Source organism: Aptenodytes forsteri, unplaced genomic scaffold, assembly GCF_000699145.1.
Source record: "Aptenodytes forsteri isolate BGI_AS27 unplaced genomic scaffold, ASM69914v1 Scaffold183, whole genome shotgun sequence".
Taxonomy (NCBI): domain Eukaryota; kingdom Metazoa; phylum Chordata; class Aves; order Sphenisciformes; family Spheniscidae; genus Aptenodytes; species Aptenodytes forsteri.
In genome coordinates this window covers 190615-213419 of record NW_008795918.1, presented here as the reverse complement: position 1 = coordinate 213419, position 22805 = coordinate 190615, and the positions used below count along the sequence as shown (strand labels likewise).

Genomic DNA, 22805 nt, shown 5'->3' with positions numbered 1-22805 from the left:
CCTAAAACCCAGTTCAAATTTCTGACCAGTGTTGCACTGACTGACAGACAGAGGCACTAATTAGTGACATTTTGAGGAGCTCACTTCTCTCTTACACACAAAAGTAGATTAATCTACTAATCATAAATACAAAATGAATGTATCTTCACCATACAGTTACAAAATGATGCTTTCAGTGTGACTTTTAAGCATCTTTCTGCTCATTCAACATTATTTTCTATAAACCAGAGCGCTTACAAAGAAATACTGTTCAGCCTCTTCTCTGCATAACAAAAACCAGCCTACAACTGTAAGGTCTCTTTCCATTCATCAGCCACCACATCTGTTGCTTGCTTGGACACTGACCAAAATGATTCATTCACATGTCTAACATTTATTTTTGGTGAAATACTGGGATTATACAGAAAGGCAATATTTCAAAACTGAGTCTAGAAAACCAAGGGAAGTCAGAAACAACTTCCTCAGCTGAAAACAAACACGGCGTTATATCATTCTGCAGCTTTATTAGAGGGAAGGCAGTAGCCAAGTGAAGCAGCTGGAATCACACTGAAGTCACTCCGAACTCTGCAGATCACTTCATTCCTCCTTCTGCTACAGAGCTCACATCCCTGATTTACAGTGTGTTTCATTCCAAATAACTGAAAGAGGTAGGTCAATCTCTCTATTACATTTTAAATCTTTCTCTCCCTCCCTTCTAAATAATGTGTTTCTACAGCTACACCACCGTTTGCAGGCAAATCCTGTAAGGTAGTGTAGCATATACTGGTTAAAAGAGCTTCTGGGAAGAAAGAATGTGATACTCATTTATTTCAAAGATTATTTTGAACCACCCCTGCAGCAAGAAAAGATATGAAAATATGTGTGAATTTAATTTTTAATGACTTCTGAATGTGTTTATACCTACTTCAAGGAGTCTTTTATCCTGTCAGAGAATGGTAAGTGACCTCGACTTAAATATCTTTCTCTCTCTTCCCCTTGCCTCCCCTTGTGTGTTGGTTTTAATTTTTTGATTTGCTTAGGGATAGTATGTCTCCTATAGCCATAGCAATTCCCAGTACTATTAGAAATAAGTACATCAGTTCTGATCTGAACAGATTCTAGAACAGAAACTGGAAATCATTTCCACTTAAGTAGCAGATTAACAAAATAATTCTGAAGAATTACAGTCATGCAGAATTAAAAAAGGCTTCTGTGGTCTGAGCTGGAAGGTGTGTGTGTTTTACCTAACCAACGTGGAATAAGGTAGGATGTGGATCTAGCTGTCACTAAGTGCATGGGAGCGTGTTTCCTAGGAAGTGACAAGAAGATTTGAAGCCTTATATACTACCGCACAATAAGACGGCTAGATTCTACCTCCTATTCAGACTTAGCGATAACCATGTCATTATCACCTGTAGCCTTTGTAAATGTGATTTTGCAAAGCCAAACAATATCCCAGACCTGGTTTTGTAGATTTGTAGAAGATGCATAGATTGTCTATGAATTAAAACACATTTGCTTTCTAGCTGAATAAAATTGTATTACTGAGTAATTTTAAATGTTTATTAATTCATAGCTAAGGAGAAGAGAGTGAGTGAGGGTACGTCAGGGTAAAGGAATTTGTTAGACCAGGTTTGTAGAAACTGATTCAGGATTAACTTGCTTATGGCAGTTTACTTTCACTAGCATCATATTATTGTTTTGCCTCAGCTGAACTAGGAAATGCAAATATTTTGATAACCCAATTTACTTTTGTTTAATGTCACTGCAACTTCTGCCCAAATTTAAAACATTATCAGCCACTTATGCCAGGCAGACAGGATAGAGGTCCTACCAAGTTTACTTTAATCCTAGGGATTTTATATGTGCTATGAGTGATATTAGAGTCCACTTTTATTGCACTTAGAATCTCCTTGAGTGTGGCGTAGTGGAAGTTATTTGACTCTGGAGAATGAATTTATGGTTTGGATTCTCTAATTGCCTTTGTGGAAAGGGATCGTAAGTCAGGGAAACTCTATATAAGGGTTCCTAGGCAGGATCTGATTACAGATTTTTACTGCACCGGTGGGGGCAGAGGAAAACCGTTGATGACAGTAATGCAGTTTGTATGTACTATACATTATAAAGTCTTCCTTTTCATTTTAAAAATTTCTTTCTCTGCTGACAACCTAATGAGCAACTTCTGAAATGCTTAGATTTGTGTTTATTTCTGATAGGTTGATTCAAGAGAAAAATTTGTTTCCTAATAAAGCCAGTTGCCTTAAAGAATTTTCTTCTCCTTATGTTTCTTAAAAGCCACTTGAAGTTTGTGATCTGTTCTTAGATATATTTTTTTATTAATAACTCTGCTATTCCAAGCACTAAGCGGCTAGTTTTGCAGAGGATTGTAGTCTGTTGAATGATCTTGTTACTTGCTTATTTGTTCATTTTGTCTTATGGAATGTGCCAACAGTTCAGCTGTCTCTCTTACTGTGGTGGCTGGTTGTCTGGCTAATTTTCACCCATTATTTCTGATAATGGTTTGATTTGTATTCATTCAGTCTGAAGCTAGCAGTTTCACAACAGTGCAGGGCTCTGTTGTTGCTGGCTTTGTGAAAGAGAGCTCAGTGGGAGGAACAGTTTCTTATGGCCTGTTACCAGAATAAGGGATTGCTGTGACTGGGGTGGGCGGTGTCCAAGAGACATTCAGTTTTGGAAGGGAAGATGCCGTCATGCACAGATCAACTCTCCCACACTTGCTGCTACTTTACAGTGTGCTTGAGGCTCCTGAGACAAAAAGAAAAATTATGTGTCCTCAAGCACATAGTACTTCCAGAGGAGCTCGGCTAATTCTGTGCACTTTGTATCTTCAATACGTTCCAGAGGTTGAGGGCCTGGAGACAGGAGCAAAAAGTCCTGTATCAGCCCACGGCTGCTCTTTTCCAGAGAGAATTGTTGCAGATCTCTTATATCTGGCCCACCATTTTACTGCATTACAATTCTTTAGATGAACTGAACAGACCTGCTGCAGATACAATACTTTTTCATTAGTGGGCTCAAAGGGAAACTAACAAAACCCATTGCTACAAGTCAGGTTTGTTTGCAAGGGTTATCTGCAAAGGCCAGCACTCTAGAAGTCTCCAGTTCTTGCCAGGGACATTAGCTAGCAAAGAGTTTGCAGCCTTCTCCTACTTCTCTTCTCCAGCCCAGGCTCACTTGTCCCTTTTGGATGCTTCTTGGAGGATGTATTTCAAGAATCACAAGGCACAAGTATGAAGAATCAGCACCTTTTCCCTCTATCCACAGAAGATATTTACCTCTTCATTCTTTTGGCAAGGTCTGAATTCTGCCTCCAACTCTACCTTTGAATCTACTGTTTGGCTTTGGGCAAGATACTTCTGTTCCTTTCCCTACTCTTCTTGTGTCTGTTTATTCTGTTTAATTATAAACAAGGCAGTAGTTGTATCTCATTACGTGCTTATAGTGCCTAGATCCAGTGAGACTTTGATCTCAAGGGCTAGGGCCTTTGGGTACTTTCCCAACGTAAAATACTTGCCTCTTTCAGCAAGTGTGAGCCTGGCACAGAAGTTTTATTCTCTTTTGAAGCCTTCTAGATGAGAGAGAGAAAGTGGTGAGCAGTAAGTCCTGTACCATCAATGTAATACCACTTTCTACACTCCCATTTCTTTTTTCTAGTGATCCTATTTTAATGAGATGTTTTGGAAATGTTAAGAACTATTGTCCGTTTAAGAAAACTGAGTAATGTGTTGTTGAGGTCCTAAACTCTTAACTGAGGGTGTTGTACCATATCCGGTGGAGTCAAATTCAACATGACATAGAAGTGATTTGCAGAGGTAATATGGGAAGCCTGTAAAACCAGTATTTCCAAGCTCCTAGTTTAACACCTTAATCATAGGCGCCATCTATTCTTACCAGTGCTAGGGAGTGTTCCCAATGCCATATTAAGGAGATAGATAAATATCCAGCCGTCCTGAACTTGTATTAACAATATGAATTTTTCAGTTTTGCAGGAATACAGGCAGTGCTTATTTAGACTTGAACTTAAAGTAAAGAATTAGCTTTGTATGAGTAGGAATATTAGAGGAACACTGATACAGTAGCAGACACCCTTAATGTACTGGACACAGTGATCCTAGTGTATTAACTGTGAGGACAAAATAAAGTATGTTATCTCATCAGCTGGAATGTTTTGGTTATGTACTAGCACTATTTTGGAATTGGATGTTCTGATATACCCATGAAAGAGTGTCAAGAGTAATAACCTTAGCAATATTACAATCACGCTAGAAGAAACTGCTGATGTAGATTTAATGAGCAGTAGAATAAACCTGGAAGAACAGAGATCAATTTAGAGGGCAGTACATAACCAAGCATACTGTTAGAAGTGACTGCGAAATTAATATGTGAAATAGAATAGGATATAAGAAGGCATATTTGAGGAATGACTCGTGTTGCTAATTTTCTTTGGGGTTAGCTCTTAACTCTTCTTGTTAAAAGGACTGTAAGTGTAACAGATTGTAAGCTATTTTTTATCTGTTATTTGATGGAGATTTTGTATCTTGCTGGAGAGGGTTATTTTATTTTTTCCATAATGACCTGTTGTTACCCTGCAGTACCTTTAGAATGGCTGTTGTTTAACGTATGTTTAATTGGCCTTAATCAGTCTGCTGAGACAACAGTTGATAGTCTGAAAGAAATCTCTGCATTCACTCTTTATTCTCTGCTCTCACTTTGCTACTTCCTGTTAGGAGGGAGTTGTCATTAAAGCATGTGTTTGCTGAAGGAGTACACCCATTTAAAAAACATGATCAGAGTCAAAATCTTCTTTCATCACAAATATATGAAACAGTTGCAAAGTAAAAATTCTGAATAATTTTTGCATGAAAAACGTAAAAAGCCATGCTTGATTAGAAATACAAGCATTCATTATCTTATCAATCTAGTCACTGTGAAGCTGAGGCACGTAAAAATTTTAAATCGGGTATCTCCATTATTCTAGGTGTATAGTTATTATGGTGACTCAGCCAAAGAAAATACTGCTGGCATTTGTGGAAGAATAGAAAACACATGAAACTTCCCTGGAACAATACTTCATTAGTGTGTGTATCCTACATGCTGAGGACACAGCCAATATTATATATGGTGTACCTGCTGGGCTTTGTCATCTGAGAGGTGTGTTTAATGGCTCTGAGGTATGTCCTGGGCCTGCAGGGACAGATTAATATATATGACAAGCAAATGCTGGAGATCCAGGTTCCTTTTCTCTTCAGCGTAGAGAAAACAGACCAGAATCTGCAAAGGCTGCCCAGGTACGGGCTGGCTCCCTCCAACGCAGTGGGCATGATGGCCCAGGGGAGAACCTCTCTTCAGGAAGGGGAACGTCTCCCAGAGGTGAAGCTGTGGTTTCTCCGCTCCATCACGAGTGAGAGGACAGTGTTATGTTTAAGAAAGAAGGATAGGACTGTGGTTGAACCACTAGGCAGGGACTCTAGGTTTAGCACCTGGTTTGATTGGAGACTTCCTGTAGGTATTCTCAGCCTTCTTGCCTGTAAACCAGACTGATGATACTTCTCACTTGAGCCCACTTTCACTAAGGGTTAGGAATACCGAGGTGTTATGACTGGTTATGTAAATACTTCGGCAGTGCTGACACGTAGAATATAAGACCATATTTTAAATCTCAAGTGTCGCTGTTTAGGTAAACTTCTATTTTTACCTGCTTGTAAGAATGCTGAGATTCCTCTCCCCCCCCCCCCCCCCACCCGCCAGCAAGCCAGTGACTGCAGCTGTGAGGGAGGGTGGGGTGCCCCCCCCCCCCCCCCCCCCCCCCCGAATGGGGCCACTTTAAGTGTTTCACAGGTATCACCTGTCATTTTCTTGACTCTGATGTAGTATGTTTGTGGTCACATGATAGGCTTGCAGTTACGGCAACTCCTTACGTTCAAAAGGAATATTAAAAAAGATATTTCTACTTTTAGTTACACAGTTACCAAGTGCCCCCCCTTAAAAAAGATATTTCTACTTTTAGTTACATAGTTACCAAGTGCCCCCCCTCCCCAGTGCATATCCTGAGGACATCTGAGTTTCTTTGTCTTCTTTGGGGATGGAAGTCTTGGTGCTTGGGATCAGCATGAAAATAAATCACTTTTGATGATATGCAGTTGCTGGTTGCAGACATTTATGAGTTACCTGATTGTGGAAATGGTACGCTGCTCAATTGCAGCAGTTGTCTGGATGATTTGTTATATTCAGGCCAGACCTACTGTAGATACTTTTCCTATTACAGCAGCATTACTTAGATGTAAAGTTGGGGTTTCCATTTGTTGTTTAACACTTCTGTGGCAGCAAAAGTGCTGGTCTGAAATCATTGCTTTACAAATGTTAACTGAGTCTGCTCTATAAGGGTTTGTTAATCCCTCTGTAACACTCACTTTGTGTAAAACACTGTGAGGCTATTATCTGGTCAAATGGCTTCAGTACCACAGATGAGTGGTGCGTTATGACTAACAGGGTCAGGTTTGGCCTTGCTCAAAGTAAGTTGGTTTTGGCATAAATTTTAGGAGATGTCTAGCTAGTACATTGCGTATACATTTCTAATACTGCTTCACTGAGAGACGTAATGGAGAATGATGGTTATTTGCATTCTTGTCTTGTCTGCTAGAACAAATACCTTTATATCGTGGCTTGAAAAGGTTTCGAGTCACATATATCTATTATGACCCATTCTAGTTGTTGAATTCAGGATGGCTTACAAAATCATTTTGTTACTATATGTCTAATGACCATTAAAACAGTAGTCGAGATAATCATTTGTGTATGTGTCTGTGAAAGAGAAAACATACACACAAGACTTGATTCTGCTTTTGTGTATACTAGCTTAAAATGCTCGTTTCCTAGTAGCTTTGTCTGCAGGGCCAGCTTTAGGCTTAAATTATAGCATAGCTATGATTTAATTTTGTAGTATGGGTGTATCAGGCACTTCCTGCTATAGGAATGTTTCTACATGGAGGCAAGTGGTCATCTTGGCTTTGTTCTTTTGAGGGAGAAATATGAGTCTATGACAGTTTCTAATCTCATCATTATTCCTTGTGAGTTTTAGGATCTTTTCTTATGTCTTTGTAAAATGCTTGCCAGAAATATGTATATACCTCTAACAAACTTGCTCAGCCTTCTGTGTTTTGAACTTTACAGATAAACTACTGGGTGAATTTCATGTTTATGTTTTTGAAGCTAGATAAATTCAAAATTTAGCACCTCAAAAGTTCCAAGAAATTTTTTTGAGGGCTCTCAAATGAATCCAATATCCAGACAAACTTGCTGAGACAGTATGACAAGCGGGCTTTAGGTGACCTTCTGAGAAACTAGTTGTTCTCCAACATTTGACTCTTGCACATGACAAAAGTTGAAGTGAATCAATCAAATAAGCTTTCCTTTAGCCATAGATCATACATGTGGAATGTGATAGGCTCAGAATTATTCATAAAGACATTAAAAGGAGGGTTTGTGTAATCTGTTCCCTCTATGAAGTTAACTGTTGAGACAGCCAACTCCGCAAACCATAATTTTCCTATTGAGTCAGGATTCATGATTGTGACATCTGAAATCAATTTAGCTGGCCAGAGGCTCTGAGCACTGTTTATCACACTGAACAAATAGATTTCGGGACTACCACTCAAATATTTGTGTTAACTTTTAACTAACATAGACAATGAATAAGCTCTTCCCTTGAACCTCTCCATACATTTAAAAAGTAATGAAGACCAAATGTGAGAGAGAGGTTGTGTGGGCTGTAGCCCAAACATGTGGCATAAACTACCAGTGTAATTAAGTTGGACCCTGACTTGCGTAGTGCCCAGAGAACTTTGAACCCCCAGGAAGACTTTGCATCAAGTGAAGTGAGTGGAAACTGCAACTGTTTTGTTTGTTTTCTCCTATTTTAGACTGAAAACCCAAAGTAATTTAATTCCAAAGCCATTCCACTGACCTCAGGGCTGAGGCGTGGAGAGGTCAAACGACTTTCCCTGGTCAAACAGGATGCTTGTGGCATAGCCATGAATAGAGTCCAAAGTACTGGTCCCATGTCATAACTATAAGGCCATTCTTAGTGTGACAAAAACTGTTCTATTTTAAGCAGATCCAATCATTTGGCCAAGTTACCATTATGGCTCAACTTTATGAAATACTGTAATGGTGGCAGAGAAAATGAACTCTAGGTATTTGTAGTAAAAAGCTATGAATATGTCGATTGAGATCCAATTCTGTAATTCCCTGCTGAAATTCAGAGAAAGACAGTTCATGTAGGACATGGTGAAGTCTCTTCCCAGAAGTTCTGTGGCTTTGTATTTTAGAAATATTTCCTAACGATCTGTATTTCTTGGTAATTCTGTTTTCTGTCCCAGGATCTAAAAGGTACTAGCACCAGGTGCCGGCCTGTGATATTCCTATGAAGTCGTTTAGTAATTAACTTCTGTTTTACAGAAGGGGACAGGAAATGAAACCTCCTGGTCAAACGTTCTGAAACCGATTTGCGTAAAATTAAGCAACTATATTCATAATTAAGCAACTGAATCAAGGAGGCTCAGTTTCCAGAGCTGCTTGTGACCTCAGCAAACAGGAACAGATGCCAGTCAAACAACTGCCGAGCATACACTTTACACAGGCTGTTTACTATTAAAAAAAAAAAAAGAGAGGATGAAGTCTAAACTTGGTTATATTCATCCATATGCAATAAACACTGTTCTGTAACCTGTGGCTGCCCCCAAGTCCTATTGCCAGGCCTCTAACCACACTTTCCTGTTTATTGAAAAATATTTTCCTTGCTCTGGCTCCTTTTTGCAATGCTGGACCAGCAGGGACTGAGCCAGTGAACTGCACCAAACCTCCCTTAGCCTTTCTAGCAGTTGGCCTGAAAGCCAAGTGGAAACTGCTGGCAAAAAGTTTTGTTTTCTCTACTGAGCGTCTGTTTGCAGACAGGTTCATGAGAGTCTTTCCAGCCTGGAAATTAGGCCGTTTGTCAAAGATCATACAGGAAATCAGTCAGAATAAGGAATAGAATTCAATTCAAGACCTAGACTTGAACTGCAAGACAGTTCTGACTCTGAAAGTCCATTAATAAATAAAAACCAAACTCATGTATTTGAGACTACGTGTGTTTCAAGAACACAAAGAAACATCCCTGCTGAATGATGGTTAACGGTTATCCCAGAAGAAAAAATCTGGGTCCTTATTGATGTAAACCAGCATAGCTCCATGGACAATCCCCTACTGCTTATCTTTTTCAGGGCAGGGCTTAACACCATGAGTCCTGTTATAGAAGTGCTTCATATATGTGGATGTCAGAGGTAAAAGTTCTGGGCTTTGCGAATGTAATTGTCAGTCTTTGCTGAACCCTAGCCATAGAGTCTAGTTTCAGCATTTGTGCACTGGGAGCAATGGTAAGCAATGTTCCTCCTGCCTTTTTGCCCCCACTGCTAAAGAGTTACTGCATTGGAAGACTAGGAGTTAGAGATGAGGAAAAATACAAGCTTGGAAAAATAATTGCATTCTAAAGGTGTGCTCTTTCAATGGAGGAGTTTTAAACTACAGGAGGCTTGGTAAATATTTGGTATTTATTTAGGTATGTTTTCTTTCTCCTGCTATACATCATCTTTCAAATTCTAAATATAAAATTAACATTGGTGGGCAGTAGGCAAATGTTTGTTACTGTCATTATGTTTTTTTAGCACCATTAGGAAAAAAAAAAGGGTTTGGGAGGAAATGTTTGAATCCAAGTATTGTTGTATTGTGCTAGCTCTTGAGAAACTTAAAAGCAAAATTGATTAGTGACTGGGATATACAGGATGTTAATCAACAAGAGTCTGAAAAAATGGATTTTTTTTTTTTGTTTAATTGCATAAATTCAATTTGAAGGTATAGTTCTGGATATAGGCAAAGACACTTAAAAATCCAGTTATTAACCCGACTGTCCTCTGAAGCTGTCCAAATGTAATGTTGTTCCAGATGTTAGTGGTACTGCTCCTTGTTTATACTATTTCTCAGCAGCTGTGAAGCTATTTGAAAAAATGACTCAGATGGGTGGTACTGGTATTTGATGCAGAATCTACACCCAAGGGACATGTATTACATAAGTGCAGCCCAATAAGTATAATTTTTATCAGGACAACAAACCAAATAACATTCCTTCAGCCTGATGTAAATTACAAAGGGCAAATGTTATCATAGCCTCTTGACAGAATGGGCTGTATTGACTCTTACTACCTATTTTCTTTTTATCAGGAGATACAAAATTACATAACTTCCCCCCCCCTTGTCTATCCATCTGCGAATGAGAAATCTAATCCTGCTACTGTGTGTGCACATGCGTAGCTTCACTTGTGTGAGTAATCCTTCAAAATAAGCAAACTACTTTTTTTGAAGGAAAGGTATGTACATGAATACAGGCTTGCAGATGTGGTTCTGCAGGCAGTGTACTCTGGAGACCCTGCTTCTGTTGTCCTTAGCATGCTAAAATTAATGGAATTACAGGAATGCAGGGCTGGGTTCCAAAAGCGCGGACTGAATTTCAGTTTCTGAATGGAGCTAGAGCTCAGAAGTGTGCCGGTGAGCTTATCCATAGTACAGCTAATGGGCTGGTTGTATCCTGCTCTCAGGGACAGGTTTTTAGTGCAGTCGAGTCCAGCCAGACAATATAGCTTTAAATGATAACAGAATTTAGCAGAATATTTGTTTTGACCATGGCAGATACTTTTGTCAGACTGTGGCCATCTGTGCTGTAGCTTTGTCTGTACTGTGGAATGAATACATAACTTCTGAGTGCTTTTTCCTGTTCAATCTCTGTTTGCTATCTGTTTTCCCATTCATTTCTTTTTTCCTGGGTTTTTCTTTCGGTTTATATTTTCCTCCCACCCCCCCTCCTTCCCACAATCTTCCTTTGGACTTTTAGAAGAAAATTCCTATGTGAAAATCATGTTGTACGCTTTGTCTGTACTGTGGAATGAATACATAACTTCTGAGTGCTTTTTCCTGTTCAATCTCTGTTTGCTATCTGTTTTCCCATTCATTTCTTTTTTCCTGGGTTTTTCTTTCGGTTTATATTTTCCTCCCACCCCCCCTCCTTCCCACAATCTTCCTTTGGACTTTTAGAAGAAAATTCCTATGTGAAAATCATGTTGTACTTGTAAGTTCCAGAAGCTTTTGCAACAGAAGAAAACCGAGACCGTCGTTCTGTCTTAAAAAAAGAAAAAAGGAGGAACACATATTTTCATCTATAGCTCTTACAGTGTGTCTTACTCTCCTGGGAAGCTTTATTTTCTTTTATCTATTACCTGTTTCTCAGCTCACTAGTGGAAGAATACCACAATTGTATGTATTGTCCCTGAAATATGTTCTGTATGTTTCCTTCTCTACATCCTTTGCTGCATTAAGGAAACTTAATATATTGAATGTGTCTGAAAATCAGCATTCCTTGATACAAAGATAGATACATCATAGAGAGGAATAAACCCATGAATTTTCAGTTGCTGGAGAAATCACTGTCTATGATTTTGTTAACTATAATTTTAGGGGGTGTGTGTGTGTGTGGTAATTTTATAAAAAATGGCTTCCTGGCATTTTAATTGCACTTTTTTGCCTACATAGGTGTCTGGTGCTTCTCTGATTTCTGACAGATATAATCCATAAACTTGCTTCAAATACGAACACAGCAGTGAAATACGAAACCTGTCTAGAAAAGAATAGAAAAATCACACTTCAGTAAAACTTTGCATCTGGTCTCCCAGAACTTTATCAGTGATACTGTGCTCAGTGCTCTCTGTTAAGAAATAAATGCAAGGAAAACAGTTCCTGAAGATTTCAAGTGTTGTCTTGATTTGAGCATTTCTTGAAATGCCTGTGACCAAAATATTCCACAAGCTTTCTGCTAGCAACTGACAACTAAAAAGTGATAGATATGTGAAACCAAGTCAATGTTTTGGGATTTTTTTATGACCAAGAACTGAAAGGAATTGCAGGTTACTATTTGAAGTGCAGTAAAACATTTCTCCTTTGACTGTCCCATTTCTTTTCTTCCCCAGAAAGCAACTGTGCAACATGACATTTGAAGATTTTGAGAACTACTCTTATTTCTACGACTTGTCTGAGGAAGATGAATCACCCCAGTCCTCCCTCAGCATTGCCCATATGATTTCCCTTTCCTTTTACAGTGTGGCATTTCTGCTGGGAGTGCCAGGTAATGCCATCGTCATCTGGTTTATGGGCTTCAAGTGGGATAAATCTGTTTCTACACTCTGGTTCCTCAATCTGGCCATTGCAGATTTCATTTTTGTTCTCTTTCTGCCCCTCTATATAACATATGTGGCAATGGGCTTCCACTGGCCTTTTGGGAAGTGGCTGTGCAAAATGAACTCATTCATTGCACTACTTAATATGTTTGCCAGTGTTTTCTTCCTGACATTCATCAGCCTTGACCGCTACATCCGCCTAGTCCACCCAGTCTTTTCCTACAAGTATCGGACTGTAAGGAACACCCTCATTCTTAGTGGGATCATTTGGATGTCAGCTGCAATTATTGGTGGCCCTGCCTTATACTTTAGAGACACAGCTACAGTTCTCAACGTCACCATTTGCTACAACAACTTCCATGTTCATGACAGAGAACTTATTTTGCTGACACATCACATTCTTATTTGGGTGAGGCTTGCATTCGGTTACCTCTTTCCTCTAGTGACCATGGTCATTTGCTACTCATTGCTGATTGTCAAAGTGAAGAGGAGAACTGTATTGACTTCCAGCAGGCTTTTCTGGACCATCATTGCTGTAGTTGTAGCTTTTTTTGTTTGCTGGACACCATATCACATATTCAGCATTGTGGAGCTATCTGCTCACCACGATGAAAACTTGCATGACTTACTGCAGGATGGCATTCCCCTCTCCACTGGCCTTGGTTTCATCAACAGTTGCCTCAATCCAATCCTCTACGTTCTGATTAGCAAAAAGTTCCAGGCCCAGGTCAAGACAACAGTCTCTGAGGTGCTAAAATTGGCACTGTGGGAGGTGAGCCGCTCGGGAACTGTCAGTGAGCAGCTGTGGAGCTCGGACAACACCCATGCACCTGTGCACTATTGTGAAACTGCTCAGTGACTGCTCTTGTCACCATCCCTCTCTGAAAGAGCTGACAGGAGATTTCGAGGTGTTCTTGACTTCACATCTGCCAGTCAGATGTGCATCTTTGCATATACAGTTTTATGTAAACAGCTGGCTTAATTGCACTTGCTGCTTTCCTTGAAAGGTTTTTAAAGGACACATCATTTAGGTGTGGTGTACTTGCAATGCACACACAGCCTGAACTGAAAGTTGTCAGAATAAGTGGAATTGCTCTAATGGGGTTTTTATCAGGAATGTTGTTGTAATCCTGTTGTTTTGTTGTGGTTCCATATCTCATTGCTATCAAAAGAGCACATAATAAAAATATTCCTCCTTGCCATCACTGGTAACACCCTTGATCAAGGCATTCTCATCCAAGCGGTCATGGCCATACATCAATGGGTCATGAGTCTCCTGATTGTCTAGTATTGCCTTAAGTAGGAATCACCTGGCTACATCCCAGCTAAGTGAAGCTATCAGTGGCTCCACTCTGCAGTTGGAGAAGGATCCCAAGAAAGATAACACTGAATTGCTGCCTTCTTTTGTCAAAAAAGAAAAATACGGAAATAAAATCTGTTTTCTCCCGGTGCTCTTTATCTTATACTCAAAACTAAGACAGGAGATACCATGTTTTCTGGTCACTTATTCTTGTGCTTTTGGCACCATTTGGGTGCAAAATACTGAGCAGATGTTTCATGTAGGTATTAGGCTCATTTGAAATGTGCAAAGAATTAGTGAAAATGTTTCTTACAGAAGCTGAGATTAAAGGCCCTCTGCCACAGTTTTCTTTTTCTATGTTTAAACTTTCAGGCTCAAAGAGGTTTACAACTATTGGTTGCTCTTTATTGCTCTGTCAAAGGTAAAGAAATAATATAACATTTTGTTTGCCTTAATGCCAATCTTCAAAAAATGGGCAGAGTGAATTCAACAATATTCTGTTACAAGTCTGTAGCCACATTTGGACTTCTTTGCCAAATGAGAGGCAAGACAGTACATCCAGGAAATGGAGTCCACTCCCGTAAGAAAGGTGAAGTGGTCCCAGTTATGCTATATTCTGTTCTAACTTGTTGCTTGCTGCAGAATCACACGTGTACCAATGCAAATATATATGCTAAGTGGAGTGGACCAATTTCTGATGCAATACCACTTAAATAAAAAGTTGAATGTGGGATAAAACTCCACTAAAAGTAAAAGCATAAAAGCTTTGGGTAAATTTCAACTGTTTTTTCCTTGTTATTGGCCTAGGTATATAGAATAAAGCTACCTTTCAGATAATCTACCTAGTTTCTGTGGCCTGCCAACACACATAAGTAGCGTTTATACTGTAATTGAGGCCTTATATGTAAATACATTTGCTTTGTATAAGATATATACCTATATATGCATGCATGAGCACATCCAGTATTGGTAGCTGGACAAATAGAAACAGTCTGACTGTGGTCTGTAACTGTTTCTTTGGGCTCTGGTTTCAGAGTTTGGGAGAGTCAGGCAGGATCAGTGGAATTTCAATGGGCTGGAAAGTTGGTAAGCAGCACTCTTCCTTTGAGTCATTTGCTGCCTGGTACATAGTGACTCATAATATTTTGGCACAGTGCTGCTGAATGTGCCTAAATCAAACATTTTTCAGTTCTTCTTCACATGTTCCCTGACATCTTTCTAAGAATGATGTATTAGCACTACTCCCCTGACTGTACTCCAAGTGAAGTAATAAAATTTTGTTGTTTCCAAAGAGCATGTTCATTTGCTTTTCTAAGCAGCAATATGCAGTGACTGTCCATTCTTAGAACCGCTCCTTCCCAAAGATTTTGCAAGATGAAAGCAAGCCCTGACCCTTTCTACTACAGGAATTAAGGTTTATGTCAGCTTTCTTCTTGCACGTCAGCTATGTGAGCACACATATTGCTATATACAGTAAAGAGATTGATTTTCAAATGGGGGAACATACATATGCTGTCTTGCATAAATTACGAGAAAGCTTCCCCTGAAGTAGACAACAGAGATACAGAACAGAATTGAAGGCGGCCAAAGTCAGTCCTGGTCTGTGGAATTAAGTGGATTAACAATTTTGCAATGTAACTACTACCTCATTCACAGCAAGATCAGTTACAGGATTATCTCCAAATCATTTCTGCAAGAGTAATGGAAGATACCTAAACAAAACAGATAACGCTCTAAGTTTCTGTTTCCAAAGAGTGTCCAAAACAATACCAGCAGTTGTATGCTGCTTGGACTGAGGAACGCTCATTCAACCCACCACAATGGAAAAAAAGCCAGACGAAGGGGATCTATCTTACCATGCTAAAAGATACTATAGAAAAACACTTCACAGGAAGTAGCTCTACGATCAACCATTCATTCAAGAATAATAGCGATTGACACATTTTGTAATAGACAGGTTCTGGCTACTTACTCTTATCTGCTTCCTGAACAGTTCGTACTTCTGAAGGTTGTTATGTACATTAGTTTGTAACCAATACTTCTGTTGAAACCGTTTTCCCAGTATTCCTGTATATCATATATTTAAGTTACGGAACTTTCTGCTGATCTTTCTGTTATGGGGTGCACTTGGGCTAGAAGTGTCTCGTTTACTCTAAGATGCTGATTTTTCACAGGCACAATGACACAGTAATATACCAGCACATACCCAAATACTACACAAAAACCCCTAACATAGATATATGTGGATTCTGTGGAATTCTCTTGCCCACTTGCCTATTTATTTTGTAACTGGGGAGACTGTGCTCTCTAGCTTTTATTGTTTTGTTCCTGTGCAGCAAGTTTCCTTCTAACATCAGGGGAAAAAAAACCACAAAAGAAATCCCAACAACTGCAGAGTTTGTACATGCATGCTTAGCATAAATGAAAAACACACACAAAAATCCAGTCTGGCAGGTCAGATGGATGGCTCATAGTGCTGTATTTTAGCAAAGTTACAGTCTATAAATCAAACCATTTTATCCACTTCGAGCTTTAATTTCAAGGTCAAGGAAAGAGTTTAAAGGCAAGAAGCACACTGAATGGGAGGTCAGAAACAGTGATGGCCAAGGATAATAAAAATTATATTTTTGTGTCAGAATTTTTATTTCATTTTTTTCTGATGTAGCATTTGCTGATTTCTTTCTTTTAACAGCACCATGACAGAATTGCTAGAACTAAGCTACATGATTTAGCAGAAGTGACAGCTAGAGAATTGCCACAGAAAGGGTACTGTGCATTAATTACACACGGGATGAAGCTAGTCCTGTAGGAGTTAAGTTTATGGAAGGTGGGAATGAAGCCTGTAATTATACTTACTTTCAATTCTTTCATCATGCTTTAAACCTCTGTCAGGCAGATTTTTTTTTGGACAAATTATAAAACAAAGCTCTTTCTTACATAATCTGAAGTTGGCAGACCTTTAAACAGAGAGAAACAGGACCTGCTGTGCCAGATGATAACCGCACAGAGATGCTCTGTGAAAGAAGAACAAAAAGAGTTATTTTAGCTGCTGCTGTCAGGCTTCGGCACCAAGCACCTTCATCTCAGGGTGACCAACGTGGCACATAAAAGGCTTCCACCATTTCATGGTCACAATAAATTCTCTATCACCTCAGGCCAACAGAAGGCCTGGAAATGTGAATTTGTCTGGAAGCTTTGCAACTTTGACAGCTTTTACATTTGTATCATTCCTATGGATAGTTTTTGGAAAACAATTTAGTTCCGATAGGTTCTTCAGTCTTTAAAAAAATGTCAAAATCGATCTAGAAACCGATCTGGAGCCAAGTAAGCAGCTCAAACGGTCATTAATTATGCTGCTTTATCTTTGCATTTTAATTGAACGCCTTTTTTTGTTGTTTTTAGCCTGGTGCATGCTTCAAGTTTATTACGCAAGTGAATTATCCACCTGCATTAGCTGTAGCCTGTGGTGACCGCACCCCATTACTCCTCAGACGTCCACGCTGGGGGGTCGGACAGCTGGTGCCCGAGAGTGCTTGTGGAAGGCGCATGCTGCCCCCTAGTCGCCTTCCCCGGGCTAACCAATGCCTGCCCAGGCTGTTAAGGTGCAGGACGCGCAAGGACCTTAGAACATGAAAGCAGGAGCTTTTATCAGCACCATTGTTTGCTGCGCTAATTAAGCAGCCCCGGAAAAGATGCGAAACTTGAAGTAGTTTCACTGCAGACGTTTTCACACCTCGGAGGAAAAGCACTCCAAGTCCACACCACAGGGGATGAGAAGACACCATGGTAGTCTCAGGCCAGATAAAAGGTCTGTTTCGCTATATGCCTTGCCGTCTCTCATGCATTGCAGTCCCCCGTGTTGCTTCTAACTTACCTTCATCTCCACTCCCTCAGTGACAGCAGAATTTTAGCTTTCAACAAAAGCCATGATGTATTTGGTTAGTCACCACCCTTATTAAACAAAAGGAACTTATACTACTGTTTGACTGCTAAAAAAAAGTTATTTGCACTTTGCCTGAGCCCTGTGCTTTTCCCTTAAAGCCATCCCTCCTTCCAGAGAAATTACAGAAATTTCCAGAGATGCAACTTCCTCCAAAATGGAGCAGACAGCATTTCAGATTTTTAAAGCCATGTAAACGTTAAATCTGGATTGATGGTACACGTAAATTTTCCATTTTCTCTGCTTAAGCTCTTGAGTACTACAGTAGGGTGTTAGAGCAACCTTGAAATTCGTTTTAGCTTCTGCCTTACCCATCAACCAAATTTTACATTTATGAGTTGGATTACACCATGATTTTGAAGTAACTACAGACACAGCCCAATTTTTGCAATTACATTTATTCTAGATATATCAAGTCTTAAATCTTATTGAAAGCAGCTACATCCATTGATTGTACATAATCTTCAAAAGCTGTTATTCTCTCTTCCAGCATATCTGTTCCAACTTTATCATCTTCAACAACGCACTGGATCTGAAGCTTTTTGATACCATAGCCAACCGGTACTAGCTTGGCTAAAAAAAAAAAAGAAAAAAAAGAAAAAAGCATTTAGTACTCCTTGATTGGTAGAATCGCGTAAAAATGCAAATCTAAGATTGAACTGACCAAAATAGTCTGCAGGAACACATAAACCCCATAATTTGTTCCGTATTATAAACTGCCTAATCAACAACACAGCATTCATTACAAGGTGGTCGAAAGGGTTTGTTTTTGTGGGTTCCCCCCCCCCAAACCAGTGATGTGGGTGTATGGGTGTTTCCTTGCTGCATCATTACCTTCTCCCAAGTAACTAGCAATAGGACGAGAGGAAATGGCCTCAAGTTGCGGCAGGGGAGGTTTAGATTGGACGTGAGGAAAAATGTCTTTACTGAAAGAGTGGTTAAACATTGGAACAGGCTGCCCAGGGAAGTGGTTGAGTCCCCATCCCTGGAAGTATTTAAAAAGACATGTAGATGAGGCGCTTAGGGACATGGTTTAGTGGGCATGGGGGTGTTGGGTTGATGGTTGGACTCGATGATCTTAGAGGTCTTTTCCAACCTTAATGATTCTATGATTCTTTCAGGAACTGTACAGGGAGACACTGGATAGCAAAGCCAAAGTTTTAAAGCTTTTAAAACCTGTATTTGAATCTTAACCTGGCCGCTGCACTAACACACCTTTTTGACTATTTCAAGATTACTTAATTACTGTAATATTGCAATTCCTGCACTGTTTTAGCTACCCACATTTTCAAGCATCAGCAAACAGTGACCGCAAGTCTACCTATTCATGCACTACCTTAAGAGACTGCACTATCTCCCCTCTCCCTGCTTTGAAATTTTCTCCTACTTACAAGATCCCCAGACCAAGCCATCTGCCTGAATGCTTCGAACACACTCCTCTAGTTTGGCCATGTCCGTCTCATCATCCCAAGGTTTCACATCAAGCAAGATTGATGATTTGGCAACAACAGCTGGTTCTAGGGGAAGAAAATCACCATTAAAAGCTGAGATATTTTCAAAAATTCATGAATATGCTTGCAAACTAGCTTTACAAGAACTTTTCCAATTTCATGAACAAGAACCTCCTCACATAGCTGTGACAGGCCTCTTGTACCAACATACATTTCGAAAGTATTTAAGCTATGCATATCCCAATGTTCAAGATGTAGACACATATGTTCTTGAAATAGTCTCAGAAGAAAACACAGATTAAGCAGCTAACATTGTTTGTTACATAGGAAGTCCTTTTCAGAGGATCTGAGAAGGAGCTTAATGCCGTGTAACAGTTTATTTTCCACAGAGGGAATACTGCAACTGCTACAGTTCTGAACAGTTCCAGACCAGTAGCTGTGGAGGGACTTGCATATTGCAGCCTTTTCTCTAAACTTTTACCTCTGGGTAAGACAAAGAAGAGCGTATTAAACAGGACAAAAAACTATGTTAAGGTTCTCATTTGCTATGGGAAAGGCTAAGCTCCCAGGCAACTCAAGTGAAGCGCGTTACTCCCATCTCATTCCTGTCAAGTTTACCTATTACAGTGAATTGGCGCTTCTAGCCATCCTGTTCAAATGCATGAAAATTAACCCAAGCATAAAAGATTAGTAAGTTCTTGGTAGACATACTTTTGGACTTCTTTGATTCATATTGGGCCAGACGTTCTTCCCTCAGTTTCTTTGCTTCTTCACTTTCCTGAAAGAGAAATCTAAAGTTACAGAGAAGCACCAAAACCCTGCATCTTTAAAGCATTACCAAATTGACTGGCATGTACTCAGGCAAAAACAAATCATCACAACTGTCAGCCGAAAGATGGTGATTTTTTGTTTTATTCATCATGTAACCAGTCGAAGTTAAAGTAGACAGTTCACCCCATTGCAACACATTCCTTTCTAACTCTAGAGTTTTTACCTTCCAAGCTTTTCTGTTCTGCAAAGACAGCTGAATTTGAGAATTCCAAGTAGGATCTGATATCAAGGTCACAAATTTAAGTAACTTAAACTAGTTAAGGCAAAAATCTGCATACCTGGGTATTTCTAAAAAACCCAAATACAATACAAAAAGGTCCCAAGTACCTCCTCATCGTCAGATCCAAAAAGGTCAATGTCATCATCATCTTTGCTATCTGTGGCTGCACCTGTTGTGTCCTCAACATCAGCAGGGCCGTATTTCCCCAAAGCCTTCTTTACTCCTGGCAAGCTGAAAGAAAATGGCAGGTATCAGGAACCTACTCAAATATCAATACAAATACTGCTGATTTGTCAATGTACCTACAAGCCCATTCATAGGTTTTTTAGCACAGCATTTTTACGAAGTATCTAATTCTGCTACTTGAAAACAGAACCTCCCCAAAGACAATCCTCAATGCTCCCGACATGCTAGTTGAGACTACAGCAAATCCCATATTCAAAGATTGTTCATCTAAGCTGACACGATCCTGCCCAACATTGCTGCTCCACCTAGGTATATGGCTAGAAAAAGCTTTCTTATTGGAATCATTTATCTGCATTGTATTCTGCGTAGGAAGAGTTATCAACTTCTCATGCTTCCCTAAAAATATTTTCGTTTGTTTAAAAACTAATAGCAACAGACAACACGTTGTTGCAAGGTAACTGATCCTGTGATTTTGGAAGTTTCAGCGAATGCTTTGCTCTGAAAGCTAGCTCTCAACAGCACGCAAGGGACCGGACCCCCCTGAATTAGTCTTCTCCTATAGCTCATACAGTTCTGTAGTCTTAGAACAAGCTCGTAGTTCTACTGTTACCGTGAACTGCTGTTACGAGAGTCCTAAGACTCGCTTTAGTTTTCAGGAACTAGACGTAGTTTCCACAGAGTGGACTTTGTGAAGCAACTTTATAATCTCAGTCCCCTTTAGCATTATAAGAGCTTCCCAAACGGGCTGGTGACTGAGCCACCCAACTTTGCAAGAGTTCCCTCTGAACAGGACTGAGGCACATAGAGGAGGCAGTGTAGCAGTACTGACACTACCTATGCTGTACCTTTTTAGAGAGGCCTGCAGTCTCCATGGATGTCAATACAGCACCTTTCATGAACACTAAAATCACTAAAAGAGAAAGAAGATAACATTTGCTTTCATATTTCCCCTTCTTTATATGTGCTTCTGCATTGCAAATCATTGATTTTGCTTTATCTTCCAGGACTAAAAACCTGAGCGAGCCACTTTCCTTATTTATCATCTACGTACTGTATATTTATCTTTAAAGACTCCTGTAATACTTTCTAATCCATTTTGGTGTTGCCTTTATGGGGTCGATTACTGGTAAGTAATTTCCAGCTTTCAGCATAGTTATCTGTGCAAGTGGCAGCAACAAAACTCGAGCCTTTCTTAGAAGCTTTAGCAGAAATCTCAGCAACTGAGACAGAATCAGGTTGCCTAAACTCTGAGAAGTGTAACGTACTGACAGAAAAAGTCTGTTCCGCTTCTAGTGCTGTTCCAGTTCCAATGACAACACAAAAAGCCACGTGGTACCAGTGAAAAAACACCGTTTTGTTCAAACTCGAAAAAACAAATGCAACACTTCGTAGGCCAGTTCGCACACGTATTCCAGCTTTGCAGTTTAACCATACCTTGCCTTTTGCTTTTCGTACGACTTAATATGATTGTACCACCGAAGAGCATGAAAAAAGTCTGCAGGAGGTGGGGCAGCGATTGCTTCAAAGACTGCTATATCAGCCTGAGAAGGGACGTACCTGTGGAGAATAAGCCGAAGTTAACCCCCTTCCTCGGTGCACGCAGGAGGATGTGAAACGGCAGCCGCCAAGCACAGAGACGACCGCGCCGCAGCAGCAGCTCGGTCCGTCCGCCAGGCTGCTGCTAAGCCCAGCGGAGAGCACCGCAGAAGCGCGAGAAGCCAGGCGGGCTCGGCACCCCGGGCGCGCTGTAGCGGCCCACGAGCTCGGCCGGCTCCGGCGCTGCGCCTCCCATAGCGGCCTTGCGGCAGCAGCTGCCAGGGACTGAAAGTCACGCCTGACTAAAGGCCCCCGCCCCCCAGCGCCGGCACGGCCCCCCGCCCCCCCTCGCTAGTTCCCGTCAGGCCAGCGGGCCTCACCGCGGCCCGGCCCGGGCCCACTCCACCGAGCCCCAGCACTCCCCCAGCCGCCTCTCACCCCTCGATATAGCTCCTGTCAGCCAGAAAGTCATTGAGGACCCGCAGGCCAGCGGCGGACTTAAGGTCCCCGAAGCCCATAACGGCAACGCCGCGGCACACACACTCCCGCCCGCACCCTCAGCCCGACCGCCGCGCAAAGAGGCCCAGCAGCCCCTGCGCCGCCTTTATATACCAGCCGATATCCCTCCGCAACTTTGCACGCACATATATCCCTCCACAAGAATGAACCGCGAAGTAGTTCCTCGCGGGTTGGCTGCTCCAACGCAGGGCGTGCAGCGGGCAGGGCGTCAGAGGTGCGGGAAGGATCGGGGTAATAAACGTGAAGTCAGTGATAAAGCCCAGGAAGCTTTCAAGTGTTACGAGGGGACCGCAGCATTCCCTGTACACCTCCCCCCTCCCCCCCCTCGCAGGCATCAGCGGAAGTTGCCGGAGTTGGCCGAAGAAAGAAGCGGAAGGAGACGGAAATTGCCGAGGGTGGCGTGTCTGACGGTGGCCGAGAAGGCTCTGGGAGAACGGCGGAAACTGCCGAGTTCCATCGTTCGCCGATAATCTGACGGAAATCCCCGAAGCGGTTAGTTCCGAAGATTGCCGAATGCGCGCGTCAGAAAGCGACACACGTCGCTGAGATAGCCGAAGGAGGCTCT

The 22805-nt window shown here is 40.9% G+C and overlaps 3 protein-coding genes across 3 annotated transcripts in view; 2 read left to right on the top strand and 1 right to left on the bottom strand.

The window, feature by feature from the left end:
- Positions 1 to 504: 504 nt before the first annotated feature.
- On the top strand, positions 505 to 14839 carry GPR1 (G protein-coupled receptor 1). The gene is made up of 2 exons (XM_009284633.2): positions 505 to 647; positions 12051 to 14839. Exon 2 carries the CDS (start codon positions 12067 to 12069, stop codon positions 13114 to 13116), a length of 1050 nt encoding a protein of 349 aa, XP_009282908.1. The 5' UTR covers positions 505 to 647; positions 12051 to 12066; the 3' UTR covers positions 13117 to 14839.
- Positions 14840 to 17879: 3040 nt separating this feature from the next.
- On the bottom strand, positions 17880 to 22332 carry EEF1B2 (eukaryotic translation elongation factor 1 beta 2). Its single transcript, XM_009284631.1, has 6 exons — positions 22160 to 22332; positions 21620 to 21742; positions 20107 to 20230; positions 19660 to 19726; positions 18889 to 19014; positions 17880 to 18070 (listed from the first exon to the last, which is right to left on the bottom strand). The coding sequence occupies exons 1-6, from the start codon at positions 22237 to 22239 to the stop codon at positions 17916 to 17918; spliced, it is 675 nt and encodes a 224-aa protein (XP_009282906.1). The 5' UTR covers positions 22240 to 22332; the 3' UTR covers positions 17880 to 17915.
- Positions 22333 to 22572: 240 nt separating this feature from the next.
- The window catches only part of NDUFS1 (NADH:ubiquinone oxidoreductase core subunit S1), a 15591-nt gene continuing 15358 nt past the window's right edge, over positions 22573 to 22805 (top strand). Inside the window, exon 1 of the mRNA XM_009284630.2 lies at positions 22573 to 22732. The gene's annotated coding sequence lies outside the window, so the exon portion shown is untranslated. The remainder of the gene's footprint in view (positions 22733 to 22805) is intronic.

Coding starts and splice junctions, on each gene's coding strand:
- GPR1 (XM_009284633.2), top strand. CDS start 12,067: ATGACATTTGAAGATTTTGAGAACTACTCTTATTTCTACGACTTGTCT.
- EEF1B2 (XM_009284631.1), bottom strand. CDS start 22,239: ATGGGCTTCGGGGACCTTAAGTCCGCCGCTGGCCTGCGGGTCCTCAAT. Junction 20,231..21,619: donor TACGAAAAGCAAAAGGCAAG/GTATGGTTAAAC, acceptor ATTTTCTTTCAG/CTTGCCAGGAGTAAAGAAGG. Junction 19,727..20,106: donor TTGGATCTGACGATGAGGAG/GTACTTGGGACC, acceptor TTTCTCTTTCAG/GAAAGTGAAGAAGCAAAGAA.